Source organism: Sesamum indicum, linkage group LG7 (genome assembly GCF_026168435.1).
Source record: "Sesamum indicum cultivar Baizhima isolate 11 linkage group LG7, ASM2616843v1, whole genome shotgun sequence".
Taxonomy (NCBI): Eukaryota; Viridiplantae; Streptophyta; class Magnoliopsida; order Lamiales; family Pedaliaceae; genus Sesamum; species Sesamum indicum.
This window is the reverse complement of record NC_142663.1, coordinates 12,170,017-12,196,041: the sequence shown is the minus strand read 5'-3', so window position 1 is coordinate 12,196,041 and position 26,025 is coordinate 12,170,017. Positions and strand designations below refer to the sequence as shown.

General features: G+C 31.7%; 2 protein-coding genes across 17 annotated transcripts; both read left to right on the top strand.

The window, feature by feature from the left end:
- Positions 1–1,254: 1,254 nt before the first annotated feature.
- On the top strand, positions 1,255–8,446 carry LOC105180158 (uncharacterized). Of its 6 annotated transcripts, none has more exons than XM_088882990.1 (6): positions 1,255–1,462; positions 1,923–2,037; positions 2,773–3,132; positions 3,229–3,477; positions 4,529–4,605; positions 8,084–8,446. In XM_088882990.1, exons 1-4 carry the CDS (start codon positions 1,413–1,415, stop codon positions 3,253–3,255), a joined length of 552 nt encoding a protein of 183 aa, XP_088739116.1. In that variant the 5' UTR covers positions 1,255–1,412; the 3' UTR covers positions 3,256–3,477; positions 4,529–4,605; positions 8,084–8,446. The 6 variants fall into 6 exon arrangements, with proteins under 6 accessions (XP_088739116.1, XP_088739113.1, XP_088739115.1 ...); XM_088882987.1 differs by having other exon boundaries at positions 4,415–4,605; XM_088882989.1 differs by having other exon boundaries at positions 4,402–4,605.
- A 4,374-nt stretch (positions 8,447–12,820) lies between these two features.
- LOC105180359 (uncharacterized) lies at positions 12,821–20,332 on the top strand. Of its 11 annotated transcripts, none has more exons than XR_016066508.1 (6): positions 12,821–13,019; positions 13,628–13,690; positions 13,779–13,910; positions 14,665–15,024; positions 15,121–16,499; positions 19,970–20,332. XR_016066508.1 is itself a non-coding variant. In XM_088882910.1 (6 exons), exons 1-4 carry the CDS (start codon positions 12,970–12,972, stop codon positions 15,145–15,147), a joined length of 516 nt encoding a protein of 171 aa, XP_088739036.1. In that variant the 5' UTR covers positions 12,821–12,969; the 3' UTR covers positions 15,148–15,369; positions 16,309–16,499; positions 19,970–20,332. The 11 variants fall into 11 exon arrangements, 7 of the variants coding, with proteins under 7 accessions (XP_088739036.1, XP_088739037.1, XP_088739035.1 ...); XR_016066505.1 differs by having other exon boundaries at positions 13,779–13,929; XR_016066507.1 differs by having other exon boundaries at positions 13,612–13,690; positions 13,779–13,929.
- Positions 20,333–26,025: the final 5,693 nt, after the last annotated feature.

Here is a 26,025-nt window from a genome sequence, read left to right as displayed (position 1 = left end):
TTTTTGTCCCTCAAGTGGTGTCGATGTCTTAAGAGGTATATATATAAATTTTCAAAAAGTAGGGGGGTTTGTGTACTGATGTCATTATTTTATGTCCAAAATCATGCAAAAACGAGTAAACATACAAATATTGCAGAATTAGAGGGAAAGTTCTTGCAAGTCAAAAATTACATAAATGGAGGCCAATTAATCAAATATAACACGGTGCAGAAATTTTGTTGAAAAGTTGCTTATATAATGTAAGATTGGACCCATAATAATAATAATAATAATAATAATAATAATAATAATAATAATAATAATAATAATAATAATAATTTAAATAATAATTTAGTAAAGTATTTAATTTAATAAATTCTAGAATAATAAAAGAATAGTAAATAATTAATTTAAATATATATTAATAGTTTTAATATAATATTTTATATAAGTTAAAAAAATTGATATAAAGTTTAGGTATTCTTCAAAATTATATCATTTTTTTAACTTATATAAAATATTATCTTTAAATGTATGAATATATATTTAATTAAATATTTTATATATTTTATTATTTTACTTAATTTTTGTTTATCTCTCTTCTTTCTGTCGTCTTCTTCGTCGCAGACGGTGATGAAAATGGAAAAGCTTGGCCTCGTTGGAATCGTCTCGATGAGAGGAGTCGAACGGTGGTAGTCTCAGGCCGTGATTTGTCCATATGGTGGCGTATCAACGGCAAGAAACTTCACGGCAGAAATGAATTTAAACTATTTTATTGTTGAGATTAATATATGTTCACAATCTGCAGTAAATTCATATATTTATAAATGTTAACATTACATTGATCTAACTATCATCTTATATTGTTGAACAACATAGGTTAATCGAACCATCAAAATTCATATCAGACCGTTAGATATGATCAAACTTACAAAAAAATACACTTGGTAAAGTTTTAGACATATTGAATATACGGATGTCAATATATCGTACTTGGAACATAAGAATAATCATTCAAGTCGATGTATCGTAAATCAGGCCATGTGATTTTAAATCAAATCGTCCGATATGATCTAATCTACATAGTCTTATATATATTTAAATTTGGTGTGAATCGCTTACTAAAATTTTAAAATATCATAATTGTTGATTAAATTTTTTGATCACATTATATATATATATTAACAAAATAATAATTAAAATAATTAAAGTTGTTATTAGAATTTGTACGCCTTAGTTAGTGAAATAGCAACTTTTAGTCTTCTAGCCGTTGAGAGTGTAGTTGTGAAACTCCTTGTCCTTCTTCCCTGTATGTATCAGACTTTGGTGAGATACTGGGGGAAATCGATTTCTTTGGAGTTACAACTTCATTCCTGTTCTTCTTCTTCTTGACACTTTTTTTTTTACCAAGAATTGTTCAATGCAAGAATTCAATGAGTCCCAGAGGACGAATTCAACTGGAAATCGAAAGATCAAGATTCAGGTATATACGTGGCTGGTGTTTTTGGGGTTTCTTGAAAATGTTCCGTTAACCGCTGCGTGTGGTTTTGAATTTTTTCTTGAAGTTTTGCGTGGAGATTCCACTCTTTGGCTTTTAATTCCTTATAATATTCGCGTCTTGCTTCTCAGGGAGGTCTCGAATATGAACCCACTTTCCTGTTTTTAGTTCTGTTATGTGGGGTTTGCAATTGCGAGTACATTGTGCCGCATGGTTTCTTGGTCTGATGAAATAACCGGTTCCCTTTTTTTGTTTAGTTTTTTTTTCCCCATGTTTTCTTTAGGAGACGTTAAATCATGGAAATATCCACAAACGAATTGGTGTTGTTTAAGAGTTTACGCCATTATCTCTAATTTACTTAGAAACGATGTTCACTGTCGTTTCTGCTTTTCATTTCCCTGTTTTCATGGATGTGTTTTTCTATTATTTTCATCTTTGGTTAAAGAAAACTTTGCGGTCGACAAACTTTGCCGTTCCATTCCTTCAATGGTTCATCCGTTTCTAGTAATGGGTTCTGGTCGAAGCATCGCAATGATGTGAGCTACAATCAGCTGCAGAAGGTATAAGTGTGTAAATGTATTCTTTACTTTGATTAAAATTGTTCGTACAACAAAAATAATGGTTGTTCGTGGTATTTTCAATTGGATTGTTAAGAGTTTAATTTGGATCTTGCGCGTAAAAAGTGTTATAGAGTTGAAATCTTAAGATTGTAACTGCCCTGGAAGTCATTCCTATAACATTTGGACAGATCCAATTTAGTTCATCATGCGGAATTTAAATAGAAGTAGTTTTATTTTGTTCTATGTTTTGTTGATCTCGTGGGAAATCAGTTCTACAAGGAATGCCCGTCCAAACCCTGTGTGATTCTATTAATCTGGTGCTGTGGAATTTGGAAGGTAGACAAATTTGTAGCTCGAGTGTATTAATTTACACGAGCAGATTAAATTAGCATGTTCTCTGCAGCAATGTGCATATCTGGAACTTTGCTATTCTGGTAGTCTGCCTGATCATTGAATAGCTCTCCCGCTAATACACAGGCACCACTTACACAAGTACATACTAAGTTTTCAGTAGTAGGCAGCTCTGCGTTATATTAACATTTATCACTTATTACATTCTCATATCCTTGACCTGCTTCCTCTAGTATGTTCAGAATACGACATTATTTTTATTAGCTATTGAACCAGAAATCAAAAAGGATTTGTTAAGTATTGATTAATGGCAAGCCTGTTTCTTAGTTTGCAAGTTAAGTTAAACTTGATTAGTTATGGAAGGTGTTTTTGATTTTCCTGCAGTTTTGGTGTGAGCTGACACCACAAGCTCGAAGGAATCTTCTTAGGATAGATAAGCAGACACTCTTTGAGCACGCTCGGAAGAACATGTATTTTTCTAGGTGCAATGGTTTGTTGCTTGAAGGTTTTTTGCAGATTGTCATGTATGGGAAGTCTCTACAGCAGGATGCAGCCGGTGGCCGCTACAGTGCTAGAGCAACAGACAATCAAAGTGATGGAGACCTGTGTATGGCAAATGAACGCCAAGATGATGCTCAAGATCCATCTGTCCATCCATGGGGTGGATTGACTGCGGCCAGGGATGGGACACTCACGCTCTTGGATTGCAATCTTTACTCAAAGTCTTTAAAGGGGCTTCAAACTGTAAATCTCTTTTTTGTGCTACTGATTCTCTGTGCTTATAATTTCTTCATGAGCACATTTAGTTTACATGCTTCTTCTGAATCACGTGTTTGACAGTGCTTGTGCAAGGGAAAGGGAACGTGAATTGCTTTATCCAGATGCATGTGGGGGAGGTGGACGAGGATGGATAAACCAAGGAATTGCAGGATATGGTAGAGGTCATGGAACAAGAGAAACATGTGCTCTTCATACTGCCAGATTGTCTGTGGAGACTTTGGTGGACTTCTGGTCTGCGCTTGGGGAGGAGACTCGACACTCTCTTCTAAGGATGAAAGAAGAAGATTCTATTGAAAGGCTCATGTATAGGTATGTTATGGTGTTTTCTGGCTTTTCCTTTTTGTTTTTTTGGTTTATTTCAGTCTAGATTGATGTCAGCACGTATAAAGGTTATTTTACCTTATCGTTACAGCCCAATCTTGGTTGGTTTTGAATTGGTTTCTTTATTGTCTATTTTTATTTATCTAAAGTTAAGTTTGTCACGTAAGAAGCAACATTTTTTTTTGGCGTAGGACTGCCTTTTAGGTTGTTTTACTCCTTAAGGAAGATAAAGTTTGTTTAGCTCAACAAAAGGCATTCACTGTTCAAATTTTTGCAGACTTCATTTGTTAACAACATAATGATTTATTGACTTGCTAAATCACCCACTACATGTATCTGATTCATAATGTGTGAAATCTGAAAGCCAATTTACAATTGAATTGTACATTTTGCACTTGTTCTTGCAGTCATGTATGTGACGTTTCGCCAAGTTCACTTTTTCTTAATGCTAATCAATGGTTAGGCTAGCACTAAAACCATGTTCTATGGGCCGACTGCCATTGATTGTGGATGAAGTTGGCTCTAGGCAAATTTGTTAGATTATATATAGCTCTCGAAATGATTTTATGCTTGAAGAATTTCAGTCCTCCACCTGTGATTTTCATGGTCATCGAGTTCTTGTTCTCTATGTACTTGATTACATTGACATGTTTGCTAGCCTTCTCTCTTATTGATGACCTAATGCTTCTAGCTCTTATATGAATATTTGGTGATTGTGTTCTTTTTTTAAACTGGTGGCAAGGCCGTGTATTGGTTTGTAATCTTGGTGTTTGGTTGATCTTCCCACGATTGGGATGGGAAAGAATAGAAGTTTTAACAAAATATAACTGTGGTCTTTAATGGTTCCATGTTTATCTTTGCGATTGTAAATGGTACAACAATTTCTTTCTATGTCCAAGGCTAATTTTACAGAATGGCTCAGCAGACTGTTTGAGTTTGAATTAGTTGAGGATTCCCTTGTTTTGGAGAACGATGGACAATCATGATTTCTCTTCGGATTTGCTGCATTAGAGCGCCTGATAATGTTCACAGGATTCAGAAACTTTCTCCTCATGGGACATTGCTGGGAAGCCGATTAGCACCATTATCCACTTATGGCCATCTAAAACATTAAAGGTAAGAGAAACATCACTTTGCATCACCTAATCTGATAACAACTAGTAGCTGCACAACTGCCACAAATAATGATTCTGTAGTTTCTTCTTTTGTTTTTCTTCTTATAATCTTGAAGAACAATTTTTATTGGTAGTATTGGAAATTACCTTATGAATGTGCTTAATTTGTTTGATTGGTAATATAGATAGAAAATCTGTTCGCCTAACATTGAACCTAAGTAATATTATTTCGTTCTCTGTTTTCACTGGGCACGTACTGTGGTAAAAAAATAACGGAAAAGCTCTCGTCTGTCTATCGAATATTAGATGTTGATTTTTCATAGAAAGAAATCTGCACTTCTTGAAATTCGATAACTTCCGACTCTTTGTTGCAAGAAGTTTACTTTTATTGTTTCTTTTCTAAAGTTCGAAAACTCACAGCAAACTGCAAACCCAAGTTCGGGGAGTTTTATCTCAAACTACTTAAAGCAAAAATCAAACAACCATTGTCTATATATGTTGAGTTTGTCAATTATACCATGTTGATGGTCTTACAACTACTCGAAGGTAATGAGAACTCATGTAGTGACAGCTTGACTTTAATCAACATATGTGTCACTTTCTGAGCCATAAGTAAGTTTTTATTTCCTACTATTATCCTTGTTACCATCAGTTTCAGCACATCTCCTAACTTTATATGTGTGTGTATATATAATGGACTGTGAGGGCCATCTGTATGCTGTCTTTCAGTTTGAGTTTAAAAATCTGGCCGAATTGACGGGCCAACAAAGCATACTCTTTTAAGTGCATCTAGACACGTTTCTTGATCGTGAAGTACTTTTGCCATGTTTATGCCTTTCGACTGGAGAATGCTATGAGTAATGATTTCAGTCACAGGCGGACAATATGGCACCCAATGACTTTCATATCTCAGTTTCTTTACAATTCTATCTTAATGCATACTATATGATATGAAGTCAATATCTCTTCTTTTTTTTTTTTTTTTTTTTTTCGACGAGTCATGACACATATAGCATGCAATTACATAAGGCTATCAACTTACATGAGAAATTGTTTTTCGGTACTATGTGTAACATGCATTCATTCGATTGTATAAGTGAAGCATGTGAGTGAGTATAGGTGATCTACGCTCGTTTATTAGAATGCTGGGGGTTGGAGTCTAAACTTGGTTTGTCAATTTTGTGCGAACTGAAGTAATCTCATATTCTTAAGAATTGTGTGGGAATCAAAAGGATTGAGTAGGAAATTTAAATACTAAACTGAAACACACATGGGCTATAAAAAGTATGTATTTTGACAATATTTAGAGCTTAATGGTGGCCGGTGTGGCTATATGTTTCTCTTTCTATTTTTCTAACTGAAAGGTAAGTCATGTTTTCTATTCATTCTTCTCTGTCAATTTCTTTGCCATATTTGAAAGTCGAGATAAAGGTGAAACCATTGCTTTTATACTTTGTAAACGTCAAAACCTAAAGCTCTGTCTGGTTTCTATGAAAAGCTCAACGTTATCATCGTTGTAATTTGGAAGAGATAGGAATTTCAATTTTTGGGGCATATTAGAATACGAGAATGCAACTGTAGAGTTGAGTGTTAAATTGAAGAACGAACCTCCATTTGTTTTGTAAATTTATCTTGGTTTATTCGTTGTGTTGGGTTTTGTTCATGGGCTTGCGTTGGAGTTTTTTGATGTCATTTTTTTATCATTTTGTATAATTATGCACAAGCATCATGTTTATTCATGTTGTTGACATCTTCGACTTTGCAGGTGTATCACATAAAATTTTGTTGGAAAATCTTTATTATTCAATCATGTACTGTCTTATTTGTGAACTTTGATAATGAAACACTATATCAAAATATAGGATGGTTGTCTACATGCCAAGTACGTCTTTGTCAATATTATCTAATTTGCAAAATTGTGAAACGATTTTAAAGAACATTGAATTTTGGTAACTATAATAGTCGAATACATGAGAAATCATATGATTTGCATTTGAGGAATTAACTATAGTCTATATTTCACAAATTTGTTTTGTCTTATCAAATGCTTTTGTTTTTTAAAATAGTGAATTTACTACAAGATTTCTACTTGCATATGCATAAATTTTGTCCAATTACTAGTATGAAAAAATGTTCTTCCCCCATCAACTCTTTTGTTTTGTCTTATCAAATGCTTTTGTTTTTTAAAATAGTGAATTTACTACAAGCTTTCTACTTGCATATGCATGAATTTTGTCCAATTGCTAGTATGAAAAAATGTTCTTCCACCATCAACTCTTTTGTTTTCAAATCAGCAAGAGATTAGATTGCACAATTTATTTAATTTTTTTTAAAAAATCTCTATATATCTGTATCTATAAATATATAAATAATTAAGTATAAAATCTATGTAATAATTCTTTTTCCTTAAGTGCATGATATGGTCGCATATTTAGACCTCCAAGAAAAACTATATATTATTTTTGTTGTAATGATACTAAATATGAATAGCTTTTATAATTGTAAAAAGTACTTCAAAATCATTCATTTGATTGAATGGATGAAATGTCACATTTGTATTAAATGTTTTATAAGTTTTTGAAGACACTAATTAACAAGAGACATTATTAACTATATTAACATTTGCCAGTATAAATATACACCTATTTGAAAAATAAATGAATTAAATTGGCATGTAGACAACCGTTCAATATTTTTGTATATGATGTTTTATTATTGATGTTTACAAGTAAAATAAGTTGTGGTTTGTACAATAATGATTTTCTAGCAAACTTTGTTGTGAGGCACTTGCAAACTTCATCTGTCAATAACATGAATAAATATGGTGTTGTGTAAAATTTGTACAAAATTTTAAATTTATGACAACGAAAAATTTCTAAAAAGGCAAATCTTGGAACATAACTTAACACAAGAATAATTGAGAATAAATTTGCAACATCAGTGGAGAATTGTTCTCCAATTTAGGCTTCAACTCTCCAACTTGCGTCCGCAGTATTCTCTAAGGCCTCAAAAGATTGTATTCCCACTCTTTCTAGATTATAATAGCGAGAACGTAGAGCTTTAATAATAGAAATCGGGGGACTTTTGGTTTTTGAAGTTTACAAAGAGAAAATGCAATGGCGTTAAACTTTACTTGATTTTCAGATATGAGAAAAAAATTGACATAGAGGAAACAAATAGGAACATGGACTTCTTATTCAGTAAGAAAAGTGAGAGAGAAATGTGTAGTTACATAGGTTATCATTTGGTTTTAAATGTTGTCAAGGTGCATCCTTTGAGCTAGCCAATGTGTGTTTAGTTTAGTATTTAAGTTTCTTACAATAATCTTTTGAACGTCCACACAACTCTTAGGAACATGAGGTTATTCAAGTAAGCACATATTGCAAACCAAATAAAGACTCTAAACACCTCAGCCTTCATGGACGAGTATGTAGAGAGATTGCATGTTTTTCTCATTCTTTTCCTTTTGATTTTTACAGGCTGACATTAGATCGAAAGATTGCAATTGGAAGTCGACATACTTGAGGGAAATGGCTTTCCGTACAACACCTAACACTATTGAAGACGATCTCAAGTTCTCAACACAAGAGCTTTTCCTAATTGTACGCACCAGTATCCACCTGATGAGTTCAAGTGATTCCGAATACGAGGCTCTCGAGGACAAATGAGGAGTCTTGCCTACTGTAAATTAGAATATTCTGTTAGTATTTTAGCTTTTCTGATATTAAAAGTTAGGCGCCTTAGAATTTTGAAGTCATAGTCAGAAAGATGTAAAAGGAAGGTTTCTCCAAGAAAATGCAATCCCACGTTGCTGGTTGAGATGAAATTTTAATTTCGCATAATTTTCGTCTATTTCCTCTTAATTTTCTCTATTTTTTCCACTTTTATTTTCGTCCTCCCCTTTGAAACCACACATATACATGAACTTCTCATCTCCAAAAATATATGAAATACTGAGAGTTACAAGGAGTGAGTTTGTGTAACAAAGTCCACATGCTGTAGAATAAGTGAGAAATACCTAAAGAATTCTGTACTTTCCCTCTTTTTAGAGCATATGAGTTTGATTCTGATCAGAACATCTATTCTCACGTTTGTGATCTTCTTTTCGGTTTCTATACCAAAACAGAAGAAAGTATATATTTCAATCATCTTCCTCCAAACTTGGTACAGTAGATATACGTCACATCTTGGCCTCAAACAAATGGGTGTTAAAAACTGCTTTCTTGCATCGAAATTTGGATGAACAAATATACATGAGTCAACCTTTTGGTGTTGTTAATAACAAAAAATCCAGATTATGTGTGCGTATTGGAAAAATCACTTTATGGATTAAAACAATCTCCTAGACAATGGAAGAAGAAATTTGATCATTTCATTCATTTTTCAAAAATTCCAAAATAGCGCCTATGATCCTTGTCTGTACTTTAAATACGATAATCACGTCCCTCTATTTCTTGTACTTTATGTGGATGACATGATGAATGTCAGTCCTAGCATAAGCATGATTAAATGTTTTCAAAAAAGAATTTATGCAAAAACTTTGAAATGAAAAATGTAGGTAATTCAAGAAAAATTTTGGGAATGAGTATGGAAAGGGATAGAAAAAATTCTACGATTTTCCTAAACAAATTTTTTTATGTAAAATATTTGCTTGAAAATTTTTCTATGTCAAACTCAAAACCTTCTCTATTCCTTTGGCTGCTCGTTTTCAACTATGTAAAGATCAAATTTCAAAAAACAGATTATGAGAAAGAACACATGAAAAATATTCCTTATTCAAATGCAATTGGTTCTGTCATGTATCTTCTAGTTAGTACTAAACCTGATATGGCATATGTTGTTAATTGCTTGAGTAGATATATGTCAAATCCAGGTCTTCCTCATTAGGGAGCTCTTAAATGACTTTTGAGATATTTGAATGGCTCTATCAGTTCTGGTATTAATTATCAAAATACTTTGAAGGTGCAAAATTGGTTGGCCATGTGGATTCCAATTATGCAAATGATAGGGACAGTAAGAAAATCAACTACCTATTATGTGTTTACTTTGTGTGGAGCATGCATTACCTGAAAATCACAACTTCAACACATTTTTCCACTTTCTAATACTGAAGCTAAATATATTGCTGCAGCTGAAACTTTTAAAAAAGCTATTTTGCTTGAAGAGTTATTAAAAGAAATCAGTTTTCTAAATAAAAACATTTACAGTTTTCACTGATTGCCAATTATCAGGGATCCAATTGTGTAAAAAAAATCCAATCTTTTTATTTCATTAGAGACATTTGTCATAAAAGAAATTATCAATCTAGAAAAAATCAGTTCTGAAGATAACCTAGCTGATATGGGCACTAAGTGACTCCCCATTGAAAAATGAAAAAATTGTCTTGACATACTCAATTTGTTATAAACTATTATTCTCTGCATATTTTGTCTTATCTCTTGTCATTTTTGCAGGTATCTCTCAGGACTCTTGAATATTCAGGTTCTGATGAAAGCCTATTTTAAAATCCGTCATCTTGGATTTGGTCCAAGGTGAAAATTGTAAATAAAAGTGTGGCCCAAATCGAAATGGTCTAGGCCCATCACACTGGATGGTTTAAATTACTAGGCCAAGTCCACTTTAGGTGACCCACTCGGTATACTCCAGTAGGTTTGACCCGGTTCGACTGCTTTAAATACTAACTCTTTCTCACTTTCTCTCATAACCCGAACCCTAATCCCTGACTGTTGTTTTCTCTCTCTCTCTCTCGGGTGCGCGCTTTAATACTAACTCTGTTCTTGTTCTATATTTTGATATTGTTTCAGATCTCTAATTTTATGTTTAATCTATATTATTTTGATTCTTTATTGTTGTAATTTATAGATCTGTAAATCCAGTGATATCTATAATTTAGTTCGAGAGTTTGTAATATTTTGCTGGAGCCTGGTATTCACTATATACCCAACAGTGGTATCAGAGCCTAGGTTAAGTTTCTGGCTCTATCGCACTCAAACGGTAAAACTGTTACTAATTTATAACTCTATATTAATTGTGATATCTATTTCTTAATATGTTAATACTTCTTATTATTATCTAAGCAAGATCAATCCTTGCTATTTTCCTCGCTTGGTCGGGCATTCTGAAGCCGATGGGTATCTGGTTTGAGGGGTAGTGAGGCTCCCTCATTTCTCTGTTATTAAATTATTGATCTTTATGCTATTATTCTGCACTATATAATATGATATTCTATCAATTTTTTCTCCTTATTAGCCTGTGCTCTGTGATTATTTTTTCTGTTAATATGGCTGTCTATAATTTACAACATTTTGATGGTAAGAATAATTTTTCAACATGGCAACAAAAAAAGAAATGCATTTTAATACAACAATATTTTTTGAAGTTATTGATGAAAAATACATTGATAACGTTTATGATGATAAAAAGCTTGAAAATGATGAATATGCCTACTCCTCTATTATTTTTAATTTGTTTGATTCTGTAATTAGAAAAGTTGGAAAACAAAATTCTGGTAAAGAACTTTGGAATAAATTTGAATAACTTTACATTGAAACTTCTCTTCCTAGTAAAAACATTGAAGAAAATCTTGATGAGTTTACTAAGTCAATTCAAGACTGTAAGTTAACTGGTGATAAAAATATGGAAAATTGCATAATACCCCCTATGTTATGCTAAAATTGAACAAAACTTACATGTGTTAAATAAATAGCCACAAAAAACCCTGTAAATTTTGAAACCCTGCAAAAAAGACCCTCTCTGTCCAAAATTGACGGAAGGTGACGGTGGAAATGAGAGTAGGGGCCTTTTTTTTTACCCTATGCCAGCTTTTTTGGTAGTGCAATGGTCCAAAATACCCTTCTCCTCCACTACATATACAATTAACATCATCCTACAAACATACTACACAAAAATAGAGTTTTAAGTAGGCAAATATCCAATTTGTCCCTTTTGTTTGAAATTAAATTATTATTTAATTTAAATATATTTTAATATTTATTTATAAAATATACTAATCAATATAACAATACTTAAAAATTACATCAATTTTTTTTTAACTTATATAAAATGTTATATTAAAATTATTAATATATATTTAAATTAAATATAAATATTTTTATTATTTTTAAATTTTGTTAAATTAAATAGTTTCATTTGAATATAAATTAAAAACACTTGCAATATTACATATTACTAATTAAATTAAATTATTATTTAATTTAAATATATTTTAATAAATAAATATAAAAATAATTAAAACTTATATAAAATATTGTATTAAAACTATTAATATATATTTAAATTAAATATGTAATATATTATTATTTTTTTTGAATTTTATTGAATTAAATTCTTTAACTAAATTATTATTTAACTTAAATATATTTTAATATTTATTTATAAAATATACTAATAAATATGAAAATTATTCAAAATTATATCATTTTTTTTAACTTCTATAAAATATTATCTTTAAATGTATGAATATATATTTAATTAAATATTTTATACATTTTATTGTTTTACTTAATTTTTGTTTAACTCTCTTCTTTCCGTTGTCTTCTTCGTCGCAGACGGTGATGAAAATGGAAAAGCTTGGCCTCGTTGGAATCGTCTCGATGAGAGGAGTCGAACGGTGGTAGTCTCAGGCCGTGATTTGTCCATATGGTGGCGTATCAACGACAAGAAACTTCACGGCAGAAATGAATTTAAACTATTTTATAGTTGAGATTAATATATGTTCACAACTGCAGTAAATTCATATATTTATAAATATTAGCATTACATTGATCTAACTATCATCTTACATTGTTGAAAAACATGGGTTAATCGGATCATCAAAATTCAGATCATACCGTTAGATATGATCAAACTTACAGAAAAATACATTTTGTAAAATTTTAGACATATTGAATATACGGATGTCAATATATCGTACTTGGAACATAAGAATAATCATTATCGTAGAATCAGGCTATGTGATTTTAAATCAAACCGTCTGATATGATCTAATGTACATAATCTTATATATATTTAAATTTGGTATGAATCGCGTACTAAAATTTTAAAATATCGTAATTGTTGATTAAATTTTTTGATCACATTATATATATATATATTAACAAAATAATAATTAAAATAATTAAAGTTGTTATTAGAATTTGTACGCCTTAGTTAGTGAAATAGCAACTTTTAGTCTTCTAGCCGTTGAGAGTGTAGTTGTGAAACTCCTTGTCCTTCTTCCCTGTATGTATCAGACTTTGGTGAGATACTGGGGGAAATCGATTTCTTTGGAGTTACAACTTCTTTCCTGTTCTTCTTCTTCTTGACACTTTTTCTTTTACCAAGAATTGTTCAATGCAAGAATTCAATGAGTCCCAGAGGACGAATTCAATTGGAAATCGAAAGATCAAGATTCAGGTATATACGTGGCTGGTGTTTTTGGGGTTTCTTGAAAATGTTCCGTTAACCGCTGCGTGTGGTTTTGAATTTTTTCTTGAAGTTTTGCGTGGAGATTCCACTCTTTGGCTTTTAATTCCTTATAATATTCGCGTCTTGCTTTTCAGGGAGTTCTCGAATACGAACCCACTTTCCTGTTTTTAGTTCTGTTATGTGGGTTTGCAATTGCGAGTACATTGTGCCGCATGGTTTCTTGGTCTGATGAAATAACCGGTTCCCTTTTTTTGTTTAGTTTTTTTTTCCCCATGTTTTCTTTAGGAGACGTTAAATCATGGAAATATCCACAAACGAATTGGTGTTGTTTACAAGAGTTTACGCCATTATCTCTAATTTCCTTTGAAAGGATGTTCACTGTCGTTTCTGCTTTTCATTTCCCTGTTTTCATGGATGTGTTTTTCTATTATTTTCATCTTTGGTTAAAGAAAACTTTGCGGTCGACAAATTGTTGTGAATTAGATATGGTTCTTTTTTCTCTTTTTGGTTGTAGTGAATTAAATATGATATTGCTGGCGCCTCGTGTGGTTCTATTACAAAAATGAAGGAAATATTCTAGTGTTTTCTATTGTCAGGCTCCGGTGCCTCTAGAACTTCTGGGAAAAATGAAGAAGATGGCACTTTCATTGTATCCCCAGGTGACTAATTACCTTAACTTATATTTTTCATTCATCATTGTTAACAACATAATGATTTATTGACATGCTAAATCACCCACTATTCCAGAGCTGATAACAATGATACTAATACTGGCTACTAGAATCCATTGTTGGGGAATGGCACGCTGCCGTTCCATTCCTTCAATGGTTCATCCGTTTCTAGTAATGGGTTCTGGTCAAAGCATCGCAATGATGTGAGGTACAATCAGCTGCAGAAAGTATAAGTGTGTACATGTATTCTTTACTTTGATTAAAATTGTTCGTACAACAAAAATAATGGTTGTTCGTGGTATTTTCAATTGGATTGTTAAGAGTTTAATTTGGATCTTGCGCGTAAAAAATGTTATAGAGTTGAAATCTTAAGATTGTAACTGCACTGGAAGTCATTCCTATAACATTTGGACAGATCCAATTTAGTTCATCTTGCGGAATTTAAATACAAGTAGTTTTATTTTGTTCTGTGTTTTGTTGATCTCGTGGGAAATCAGTTCTAGAGGGAATGCCCGTCCAAACCATGTGTGATTCTATTAATCTGGTGCTGTGGAATTTGGAAGGTAGACAAATTTTGTAGCTAGAGTGTATTAATTTACACAAGCGGATTAAATTAGCATGTTCTCTGCAGTAGTGTGCATATCTGGAACTTTGCTACTCTGGTAGTCTGCCTGATCATTGAATAGCTCTCCCGCTAATACACAGGCACCACTTACACAAGTACATACTAAGTTTTCAGTAGTAGGCAGCTCTGCGTATATTAACATTTATCACTAATTACATTCTCATATCCTTGACCTGCTTCCTCTAGTATGTTCAGAATACGACATTATTTTTATTAGCTATTGAACCAGAAATCAAAAAGGATTTTTTAAGTATTGATTAATGGCAAGCCTGTTTCTTAGTTTGCAAGTTAAGTTAAACTTGATTAGTAATGGAAGGTGTTTTTGATTTTCCCGCAGTTTTGGTGTGAGCTGACACCACAAGCTCGAAGGAATCTTCTTAGGATAGATAAGCAGACACTCTTTGAGCACGCTCGGAAGAACATGTATTTTTCTAGGTGCAATGGTTTGTTGCTTGAAGGTTTTTTGCAGATTGTCATGTATGGGAAGTCTCTACAGCAGGATGCAGCCGGTGGCCGCTACAGTGCGAGAGCAACAGACAATCAAAGTGATGGAGACCTGTGTATGGCAAATGAACACCAAGATGATGCTCAAGATCCATCTGTCCATCCATGGGGTGGATTGACTGCGGCCAGGGATGGGACACTCACGCTCTTGGATTGCTATCTTTACTCAAAGTCTTTAAAGGGGCTTCAAACTGTAAATCTCTTTTTTGTGCTACTGATTCTCTGTGCTTATAATTTCTTCATGAGCACGTTTAGTTTACATGCTTCTTCTGAATCACGTGTTTGACAGTGCTTGTGCAAGGGAAAGGGAACGTGAATTGCTTTATCCAGATGCATGTGGAGGAGGTGGACGAGGATGGATAAGCCAAGGAATTGCAGGATATGGTAGAGGTCATGGAACAAGAGAAACATGTGCTCTTCATACTGCCAGATTGTCTGTGGAGACTTTGGTGGACTTCTGGTCTGCGCTTGGGGAGGAGACTCGACACTCTCTTCTAAGGATGAAAGAAGAAGATTCTATTGAAAGGCTCATGTATAGGTATGTTATGGTGTTTTCTAGCTTTTCCTTTTTGTTTTTTTGGTTTATTTCAGTCTAGATTGATGTCAGCACGTATAAAGGTTATTTTACCTTATCGTTACAGCCCAGTCTTGGTCGGTTTTGAATTGGTTTCTTTATTGTTTATTTTTATTTATCTAAAGTTAAATTTGTCACGTAAGAAGCAACATTTTTTTTTGGCGTAGGACTGCCTTTTAGGTTGTTTTACTCCTTAAGGAAGATAAAGTTTGTTTAGCTCAACAGAAGGCATTCACTGTTCAAATTTTTGCAGACTTCATTTGTTAACAACATAATGAACTTATTGACATGCTAAATCACCCACTACATGTATCTGATTCATAATGTGTGGAATCTGAAAGTCAATTTACAATTGAATTGTACATTTTGCACTTGTTCTTGCAGTCATGTATGTGACGTTTTGCCAAGTTCACTTATTCTTAATGCTAATCAATGGTTAGGCTAGCACTAAAACCATGTTCTATGGGCTGATTGCCATTGATTGTGGATGAAGTTGGCTCTAGGCAAATTTGTTAGATTATATATAGCTCTCGAAATGATTTTATGCTTGAAGAATTTCAGTCCTCCACCTGTGATTTTCATGGTCATCGAGTTCTTGTTCTCTATGTACTTGATTACATTGAAATGTTTGCTAGCCTTCTCTGTTATTGATGACCTAATGCTTCTAGCTCTTATATGAATATTTGGTGATTGTGTTCTTTTTTTAAACTGGTGGCAAGGCCGTGTATTGGTTTGTAATCTTGGTGTTTGGTTGATCTTCCCACGATTGGGATGGGAAAGAATAGAAGTTTTAACAAAATATAACTGCTGGTCTTTAATGGTTCCATGTTTATCTTTGCGATTGTAAATGGTACAACAATTTCTTTCTATGTCCAAGGCTAATTTTACAGAATGGCTCAGCAGACTGTTTGAGTTTGAATTAGTTGAGGATTCCCTTGTTTTGGAGAACGATGGACAATCATGATTTCTCTTCGGATTTGCTGCATTAGAGCGCCTGATAATGTTCACAGGATGCAGAAACTTTCTCCTCATGGGACATTGCTGGGAAGCCGATTAGCACCATTATCCACTTATGGCCATCTAAAACATTAAAGGTAAGAGAAACATCACTTTGCATCACCTAATCTGATAACAACTAGTAGCTGCACAACTGCCACAAATAATGATTCTGTAGTTTCTTCTTTTGTTTTTCTTCTTATAATCTTGAAGAACAATTTTTATTGGTAGTATTGGAAATTACCTTATGAATGTGCTTAATTTGTTTGATTGGTAATATAGATAGAAAATCTGTTCGCCTAACATTGAACCTAAGTAATATTATTTCGTTCTCTGTTTTCACTGGGCACGTACTGTGGTAAAAAAATAACGGAAAAGCTCTCGTCTGTCTATCGAATATTAGATGTTGATTTTTCATAGAAAAAAATCTGCACTTCTTGAAATTCGATAATTTCCGACTCTTTGTTGCAAGATGTTTACTTTTAATGTTTCTTTTCTAAAGTTCGAAAACTCACAGCAAACTGCAAATCCAAGTTCGGGGAGTTTTATCTTGAACTACTTAAAGCAAAAATCAAACAACCATTGTCTATATATGTGAGTTTGTCAATTATACCATGGTGATGGTCTTACAACTACTCGAAGGTAATGAGAACTCATGTAGTGACAGCTTGACTTTAATCAACTTATGTGTCACTTTCTGAGCCATAAGTAAGTTTTTATTTCCTACTATTATCCTTGTTACCATCAGTTTCAGCCCATCTCCTAACTTTATATGTGTGTGTATATATATTGGATTGTGAGGGCCATCTATATGCTGTCTTTCAGTTTGACTTTAAAAATCTGGCCGAATTGACGGGCCAACAAAGCATACTCTTTTAAGTGCATCTAGACACGTTTCTTGATCGTGAAGTACTTTTGCCATGTTTATGCCTTTCGACTGGAGAATGCTATGAGTAATGATTTCAGTCACAGGCGGACACTGTGGCACCCAATGACTTTCATATCTCAGTTTCTTTACATTTCTGTCTTAATGCATATTATATGATATGAAGGCAATATTTGTTCTTTTTTTTTTTTTTTCGGCGAGTCATGACACATATAGCATGGAATTACAGAAGGCTATAAACTTACATGAGAAATTGTTTTTCGGTACTATGTGTAACATGCATTCATTCGATTGTATAAGTGAAGCATGTGAGTGAGTATAGGTGATCTACGCTCGTTTATTAGAATGCTGGGGGTTGGAGTCTAAACTTGGTTTGTCAATTTTGTGCGAACTGAAGTAATCTCATATTCTTAAGAATTGTGTGGGAATCAAAAGGATTGAGTAGGAAATTTAAATACTAAACTGAAACACACATGGGCTATAAAAAGTATGTATTTTGACAATATTTAGAGCTTAATGGTGGCCGGTGTGGCTATATGTTTCTCTTTCTATTTTTCTAACTGAAAGGTAAGTCATGTTTTCTATTCATTCTTCTCTGTCAATTTCTTTGCCATATTTGAAAGTCGAGATAAAGGTGAAACCATTGCTTTTATACTTTGTAAACGTCAAAACCTAAAGCTCTGTCTGGTTTCTATGAAAAGCTCAACGTTATCATCGTTGTAATTTGGAAGAGATAGGAATTTCAATTTTTGGGGCATATTAGAATACGAGAATGCAACTGTAGAGTTGAGTGTTAAATTGAAGAACGAACCTCCATTTGTTTTGTAAATTTATCTTGGTTTATTCGTTGTGTTGGGTTTTGTTCATGGGCTTGCGTTGGAGTTTTTTGATGTCATTTTTTTATCATTTTGTATAATTATGCACAAGCATCATGTTTATTCATGTTGTTGACATCTTCGACTTTGCAGGTGTATCACATAAAATTTTGTTGGAAAATCTTTATTATTCAATCATGTACTGTCTTATTTGTGAACTTTGATAATGAAACACTATATCAAAATATAGGATGGTTGTCTACATGCCAAGTACGTCTTTGTCAATATTATCTAATTTGCAAAATTGTGAAACGATTTTAAAGAACATTGAATTTTGGTAACTATAATAGTCGAATACATGAGAAATCATATGATTTGCATTTGAGGAATTAACTATAGTCTATATTTCACAAATTTGTTTTGTCTTATCAAATGCTTTTGTTTTTTAAAATAGTGAATTTACTACAAGATTTCTACTTGCATATGCATAAATTTTGTCCAATTACTAGTATGAAAAAATGTTCTTCCCCCATCAACTCTTTTGTTTTGTCTTATCAAATGCTTTTGTTTTTTAAAATAGTGAATTTACTACAAGCTTTCTACTTGCATATGCATGAATTTTGTCCAATTGCTAGTATGAAAAAATGTTCTTCCACCATCAACTCTTTTGTTTTCAAATCAGCAAGAGATTAGATTGCACAATTTATTTAATTTTTTTTAAAAAATCTCTATATATCTGTATCTATAAATATATAAATAATTAAGTATAAAATCTATGTAATAATTCTTTTTCCTTAAGTGCATGATATGGTCGCATATTTAGACCTCCAAGAAAAACTATATATTATTTTTGTTGTAATGATACTAAATATGAATAGCTTTTATAATTGTAAAAAGTACTTCAAAATCATTCATTTGATTGAATGGATGAAATGTCACATTTGTATTAAATGTTTTATAAGTTTTTGAAGACACTAATTAACAAGAGACATTATTAACTATATTAACATTTGCCAGTATAAATATACACCTATTTGAAAAATAAATGAATTAAATTGGCATGTAGACAACCGTTCAATATTTTTGTATATGATGTTTTATTATTGATGTTTACAAGTAAAATAAGTTGTGGTTTGTACAATAATGATTTTCTAGCAAACTTTGTTGTGGGTCACTTGCAAACTTCATCTGTCAATAACATGAATAAATATGGTGTTGTGTAAAATTTGTACAAAATTTTAAATTTATGACAACGAAAAATTTCTAAAAAGGCAAATCTTGGAACATAACTTAACACAAGAATAATTGAGAATAAATTTGCAACATCAGTGGAGAATTGTTCTCCAATTTAGGCTTCAACTCTCCAACTTGCGTCCGCAGTATTCTCTAAGGCCTCAAAAGATTGTATTCCCACTCTTTCTAGATTATAATAGCGAGAACGTAGAGCTTTAATAATAGAAATCGGGGGACTTTTGGTTTTTGAAGTTTACAAAGGGAAAATGCAATGGCGTTAAACTTTACTTGATTTTCAGATATGAGAAAAAAATTGACATAGAGGAAACAAATAGGAACATGGACTTCTTATTCAGTAAGAAAAGTGAGAGAGAAATGTGTAGTTACATAGGTTATCATTTGGTTTTAAATGTTGTCAAGGTGCATCCTTTGAGCTAGCCAATGTGTGTTTAGTTTAGTATTTAAGTTTCTTACAATAATCTTTTGAACGTCCACACAACTCTTAGGAACATGAGGTTATTCAAGTAAGCACATATTGCAAACCAAATAAAGACTCTAAACACCTCAGCCTTCATGGACGAGTATGTAGAGAGATTGCATGTTTTTCTCATTCTTTTCCTTTTGATTTTTACAGGCTGACATTAGATCGAAAGATTGCAATTGGAAGTCGACATACTTGAGGGAAATGGCTTTCCGTACAACACCTAACACTATTGAAGACGATCTCAAGTTCTCAACACAAGAGCTTTTCCTAATTGTACGCACCACTATCCACCTGATGAGTTCAAGTGATTCTGAATACGAGGCTCTCGAGGACAAATGAGGAGTCTTGCCTACTGTAAATTAGAATATTCTGTTAGAATTTTAGCTTTTCTGATATTAAAAGTTAGGCGCCTTAGAATTTTGAAGTCATAGTCAGAAAGATGTAAAAGGAAGGTTTCTCCAAGAAAATGCAGTCCCACGTTGATGGTTGAGATGAAATTTTATTTTCGCATAATTTTCGTCTATTTCCTCTTAATTTTCTCTATTCTTTCCACCTTCTTTTCGTCACTGTACCACACTGGCAACGTCCTCCCCTTTGAAACCACACATATACATGAACTTCTCATTTCCAAAAATATATGAAATACTGAGAGCTACAAGGAGTGAGTTCGTGTAACAAAGTCCACATGCTGTAGAATAAGTGAGAAATACCTAAAGAATTCTGTGCTTTCCCTCTTTTTAGAGCATATGAGTTTGATTCTGATCAGAACATCTATTCTCACGTTTGTGATCTTCTTTTCGGTTTCTATACCAAAACAGAAGAAAGTATATATTTCAATCATCTTCCTCCAAACTTGGTACAGTAGATATACGTCACATCTTGGCCTCAAACAAATGGGTGTTAAAAACTGCTTTCTTGCATCGAAATTTGGATGAACAAATATACATGAGTCAACCTTTTGGTGTTGTTAATAACAAAAAATTCAGATTATGTGTGCTTATTGGAAAAATCACTTTATGGATTAAAACAGTCTCCTAGACAATGGAATAAGAAATTTGATCATTTCATTCATTTTTCAAAAATTCCAAAATAGCGCCTATGATCCTTGTCTGTACTTTAAATACGATAATCACGTCCCTCTATTTCTTTTACTTTATGTGGGTGACATGATGAATGTCAGTCCTAGCATAAGCATGATTAAATGTTTTCAAAAAAGAATTTATGCAAAAACTTTGAAATGAAAAATCTAGGTAATTCAAGAAAAATTTTGGGAATGAGTATGGAAAGGGATAGAAAAAATTCTACGATTTTCCTAAACAAATTTTTTTATATAAAATATGTGCTTGAAAATTTTTCTATGTCAAACTCAAAACCTTCTCTATTCCTTTGGCTGCTCGTTTTCAACTATGTAAAGATCAAATTCCAAAAAACAGATTATGAGAAAGAACACATGAAAAATATTCCTTATTCAAATGCAATTGGTTCTGTCATGTATCTTCTAGTTAGTACTAAACCTGATATGGCATCTGCTGTTAATTGCTTGAGTAGATATATGTCAAATCCAGGTCTTCCTCATTAGGAAGCTCTTAAATGGCTCTATCAGTTCTGGTATTAATTCTCAAAATAATTTGAAGGTGCAAAATTGGTTGGTCATGTGGATTCCAATTATGCAAATGATAGGGACAGTAAGAAAATCAACTACCTATTATGTGTTTACTTTGTGTGGAGCATGCATTACCTGGAAATCACAACTTCAACACATTTTTCCACTTTCTAATACTGAAGCTAAATATATTGCTGCAACTGAAGCTTTTAAAAAAGCTATTTTGCTTGAAGAGTTATTAAAAGAAATCAATTTTGTAAATAAAAACACTTATAGTTTTCACTGATTGCCAATTATCAGGGATCCAATTGTGTAAAAAAAATCCAATCTTTTTATTTCATTAGAGACATTTGTCATAAAAGAAATTATCAATCTTGAAAAAATCAGTTCTGAAGATAACCTAGCTGATATGGGCACTAAGTGACTCCCCATTGAAAAATGAAAAAATTGTCTTGACATACTCAATTTGTTATAAACTATTATTCTCTGCATATTTTGTCTTATCTCTTGTCATTTTTGCAGGTATCTCTCAGGACTCCTGAATATTCAGGTTCTGATGAAAGCCCATTTTAAAATCCGTCATCTTGGATTTGGTCCAAGGTGAAAATTGTAAATAAAAGTGTGGCCCAAACCGAAATGGTCTAGGCACATCTCACTGGATGGTTTAGACTACTAGGCCAACTCCACTTTAGGTGACCCACTTGGTATACTCCAGTAGGTTTGACCCGGTTCGACTGCTTTAAAAACTAACTCTTTCTCACTTTCTCTCATAACCCGAACCCTAATCCATAATTGTTGTTTTCTCTCTCTCTCTCTCTCTCTCTCTCTCTCTCTCTCTCTCTCGCGTGCGCGCTTTAATACTAACTTTGTTCCTGTTCTATATTCTGATATTGTCTCAGATATCTAATTTTATGTTTAATCTATATTATTTTGATTCTTTATTGTTGTAATTTATAGATCTGTAAATCCAGTGATATCTATAATTTAGTTCGAGAATTTGTAATATTTTGCTGGAGCCTGGTATTCACTATATACCCAACAGTGGTATCAGAGCGTAGGTTAAGTCTCTGGCTCTATCGCACTCAAACGGTAAAACTGTTACTAATTTATAACTCTATATTAATTGTGATATCTATTTCTTAATATGTTAATACTTCTTATTATTCTCTAAGCAAGATCAATCCTTGCTATTTTCCTCGCTTGGTCGGGCACCCTGAAGCCGATGGGTATCTGGTTTGAGGGGTAGTGAGGCTCCCTCATTTCTCTGTTATTAAATTATTGATCTTTATGCTATTATTCTGCACTATATAATATGATATTCTATCAATTTTTTCTCCTTATTAGCCTGTGCTCTGTGATTATTTTTTCTGTTAATATGGCTGTCTATAATTTACAACATTTTGATGGTAAGAATAATTTTTCAACATGGCAACAAAAAAAGAAATGCATTTTAATACAACAATATTTTTTGAAGTTATTGATGAAAAATACATTGATAACGTTTATGATGATAAAAAGCTTGAAAATGATGAATATGCCTACTCCTCTATTATTTTTAATTTGTTTGATTCTGTAATTAGAAAAGTTGGAAAACAAAATTCTGGTAAAGAACTTTGGAATAAATTTGAATAACTTTACATTGAAACTTCTCTTCCTAGTAAAAACATTGAAGAAAATCTTGATGAGTTTACTAAGTCATTCAAGACTGTAAGTTAACTGGTGATAAGAATATGAAAAATTGCATAATACCCCCTATGTTATGCTAAAATTGAACAAAACTTACATGTGTTAAATAAATAGCTACAAAAAATCCTGTAAATTTTGAAACCCTGCAAAAATGACCCTCTCCATCCAAAACTGACGGAAGGTGTTGTACACACGGTGGAAATGAGAGTAGGGGCCTTTTTTTTTTATCCTATGCCAGCTTTTTTGGTAGTGCAATGGTCTAAAATTCCCTTCTCCTCCACTACATATACAATTAACATCATCCTACAAATATACTACACAAAAATAGGGTTTTAAGTGGGCAAATATCCAATTTGTCCTTTTTGTTTGAAATTAAATTATTATTTAATTTAAATATATTTTAATATTTATTTATAAAATATACTAATCAATATAACAATACTTAAAAATTACATCAATTTTTTTTAACTTATATAAAATGTTATATTAAAATTATTAATATATATTTAAATTAAATATTTAATATTTTTATTATTTTTAAATTTTATTAAATTAAATAGTTTCATTTGAATATAAATAAAGAACACTTGCAATATTACATATTACTAATTAAATTAAATTATTATTTAATTTAAATATATTTTAATAAATAAATATAAAAATAATTAAAACTTTTATAAAATATTATATTAAAACTATTAATATATATTTAAATTAAATATTTAATATATTATAATAATAATAATAATAATAATAATAATAATAATAATACAAAAACATAGTGACATACATATGTATCATATTATAAGCAGCCAACTCCTAACAAAAGTACAAAAAATGTAAGATTGGACCCATCAATTACATGTTGCATTGATCTAAAGAAGATGACTGAAATAGTTTGGTGTTATGGCAATGGGAAAGCGGAAACTAATTTCATTGCAGCCTCAAATATTTCAAACTATATGACCACTTCCAATCACTTTAAGAAAACGCTTTGACTAATGGACACCACATTTTTTGTACTAACACTCAAAATCAACTATGATAAACAATTTCGAAATTATGACCCATAATTTCATCGATTTTTTTGGTATTTATTTTGCTTTATGTGAATTTATTATGGTTCGTTTAATTATTTTTTGTTATGTTAGTGTATTGATCGAACCGATGTACTGATCAGTTTGATGTAACGCTTATCAGAATGAGCGTTCATAGGTGTGTTTCGATTAGTTTGGTGCATTCGGAGTTATTATATGATCAAGTAATTGTTATTAATGCAGCAAGGTAATATATATATATATATATATACTTTACACTATAATTATATAATTATATTCTTTTCGTAATAAATTGAGATATACATCAATATTTGATCAGTTCATCACTATAATTAAGAGTAATGAAATAAATATTAAATAGTAATTAACCAACTTTTAGCTATATGTTGTAGGTGCTTTAACTGTATCGGTATGTATGGTACACTAAAAGAAATATGATTTTTCAATATTAGCAAGTACTATGATAAAAAAAAAAAATCTTACGAATTAATCACAGCTCTGCAACGATCATTAGTCGTTGTTCGTGCAAATTATGCCAATTTTTCAAAGTTATAGAAATGAATTGTGAAAATCAATTCATGCATCCAAATTGCCACCCCTAAATTATAAGATGAAAAATTGTAACCTTTCCACTTTTTAAGTCCATATGTTCACCCTGTTGAAAATATATTTTTTATAGTTCTAATATTTTGAATTATGAACTTTATTCATTTATTTTTTGTCTATTATGCTTGAAAATTATATTTCTATGACTAATTTTTTTAAAGTATGGATTTTACTTATTTATTTTCTCTATGAAGAGTAAAAAAATATATGGGATTTTAGTTAAAAAAAAAAATTTATAGTCAACTTTTCCTGCACAACCCTTGTCGAATCTCATGCGAGGGGCATTTTGATTTGCGAATCTTGAATAATATGTTTTTAAGGCTCTAATTTTTTAATTATAAATCTTATTAATTTATTTTCTCTCTGGGGAGTAAAAAATAGTAAAATTTTCAGCACAAAAAAAAAGAGTTTTTAAAAGGTAAAATTATAACTTTCATCTTGTAATTTAAGGAGGTAACAATTTTGGTCTTGCACTGACTGATTTTCATAATTTAGTCTTTTAATTTTAAAAAATTGACAATTTTGTACCAATGTGGCCAGATAGCCCCAATTGTAAGGATCATGTGCCCAAAAACATGCATCATCCGGCCAAAAAGGACAAAAAATTGCTAATTTTTTTAAAATTACAGGACTAAACTATGAAAATCAATTTATCCAAAATCAAAATTATAATTTTTCTTGTACGTGTAATTGATTTTGGTATCGAATTACTATATTTAGTTATTTAGTTAATAAATAAAAGTACAATTAAAATATTATTCGAATTATTTTTCAACCCCCCCAAACAAACTTTTGGTTTTGAAATTTCCCATGATCAACTTGATCTAAATTAAAAGCACCTTTTTTTTTTATAGGAATTAAATGCACCTATTAATAGTTTGAAGTCTCCTTCCCACATTTTCCATATATAATCTTCATTTAAGCAAAATATAAAAATAGATATTTACCTTTTTTGAATCAACACATGTCAAGTAATTGGTATTATGGTATAGAAAAGGAATTAATGTAGATTTGGAGGACTATTTTTTATAAATATTTGTACACACATTAGGCAAGAATAATTATTTATTAGTTGGATTGGGAAGAAGAGGACATGAAAGTCAAGATAAAACGACTGAGTTTCAGATAATGGATAATATATGTTGAAGTATGTTGCAAAATAACAATTAAATAGCACAAATTTCCATGTGGAGGATTTGTAGTTAGTTGGATTTTAATTTAATTACTTCAAGAATATTTAATTTATATATATA

What these genes read in the sequence shown, in the direction of transcription:
- LOC105180158 (XM_088882990.1), top strand. Translation starts at nt 1,413, where the DNA reads ATGAGTCCCAGAGGACGAATTCAACTGGAAATCGAAAGATCAAGATTC. An exon ending in GCTACAATCAGCTGCAGAAG is followed by an intron (nt 2,038 to 2,772) that starts GTATAAGTGTGT and finishes ATTTTCCTGCAG; the next exon opens with TTTTGGTGTGAGCTGACACC. An exon ending in CTTTAAAGGGGCTTCAAACT is followed by an intron (nt 3,133 to 3,228) that starts GTAAATCTCTTT and finishes CGTGTTTGACAG; the next exon opens with TGCTTGTGCAAGGGAAAGGG.
- LOC105180359 (XM_088882910.1), top strand. Translation starts at nt 12,970, where the DNA reads ATGAGTCCCAGAGGACGAATTCAATTGGAAATCGAAAGATCAAGATTC. An exon ending in CACTTTCATTGTATCCCCAG is followed by an intron (nt 13,691 to 14,664) that starts GTGACTAATTAC and finishes ATTTTCCCGCAG; the next exon opens with TTTTGGTGTGAGCTGACACC. An exon ending in CTTTAAAGGGGCTTCAAACT is followed by an intron (nt 15,025 to 15,120) that starts GTAAATCTCTTT and finishes CGTGTTTGACAG; the next exon opens with TGCTTGTGCAAGGGAAAGGG.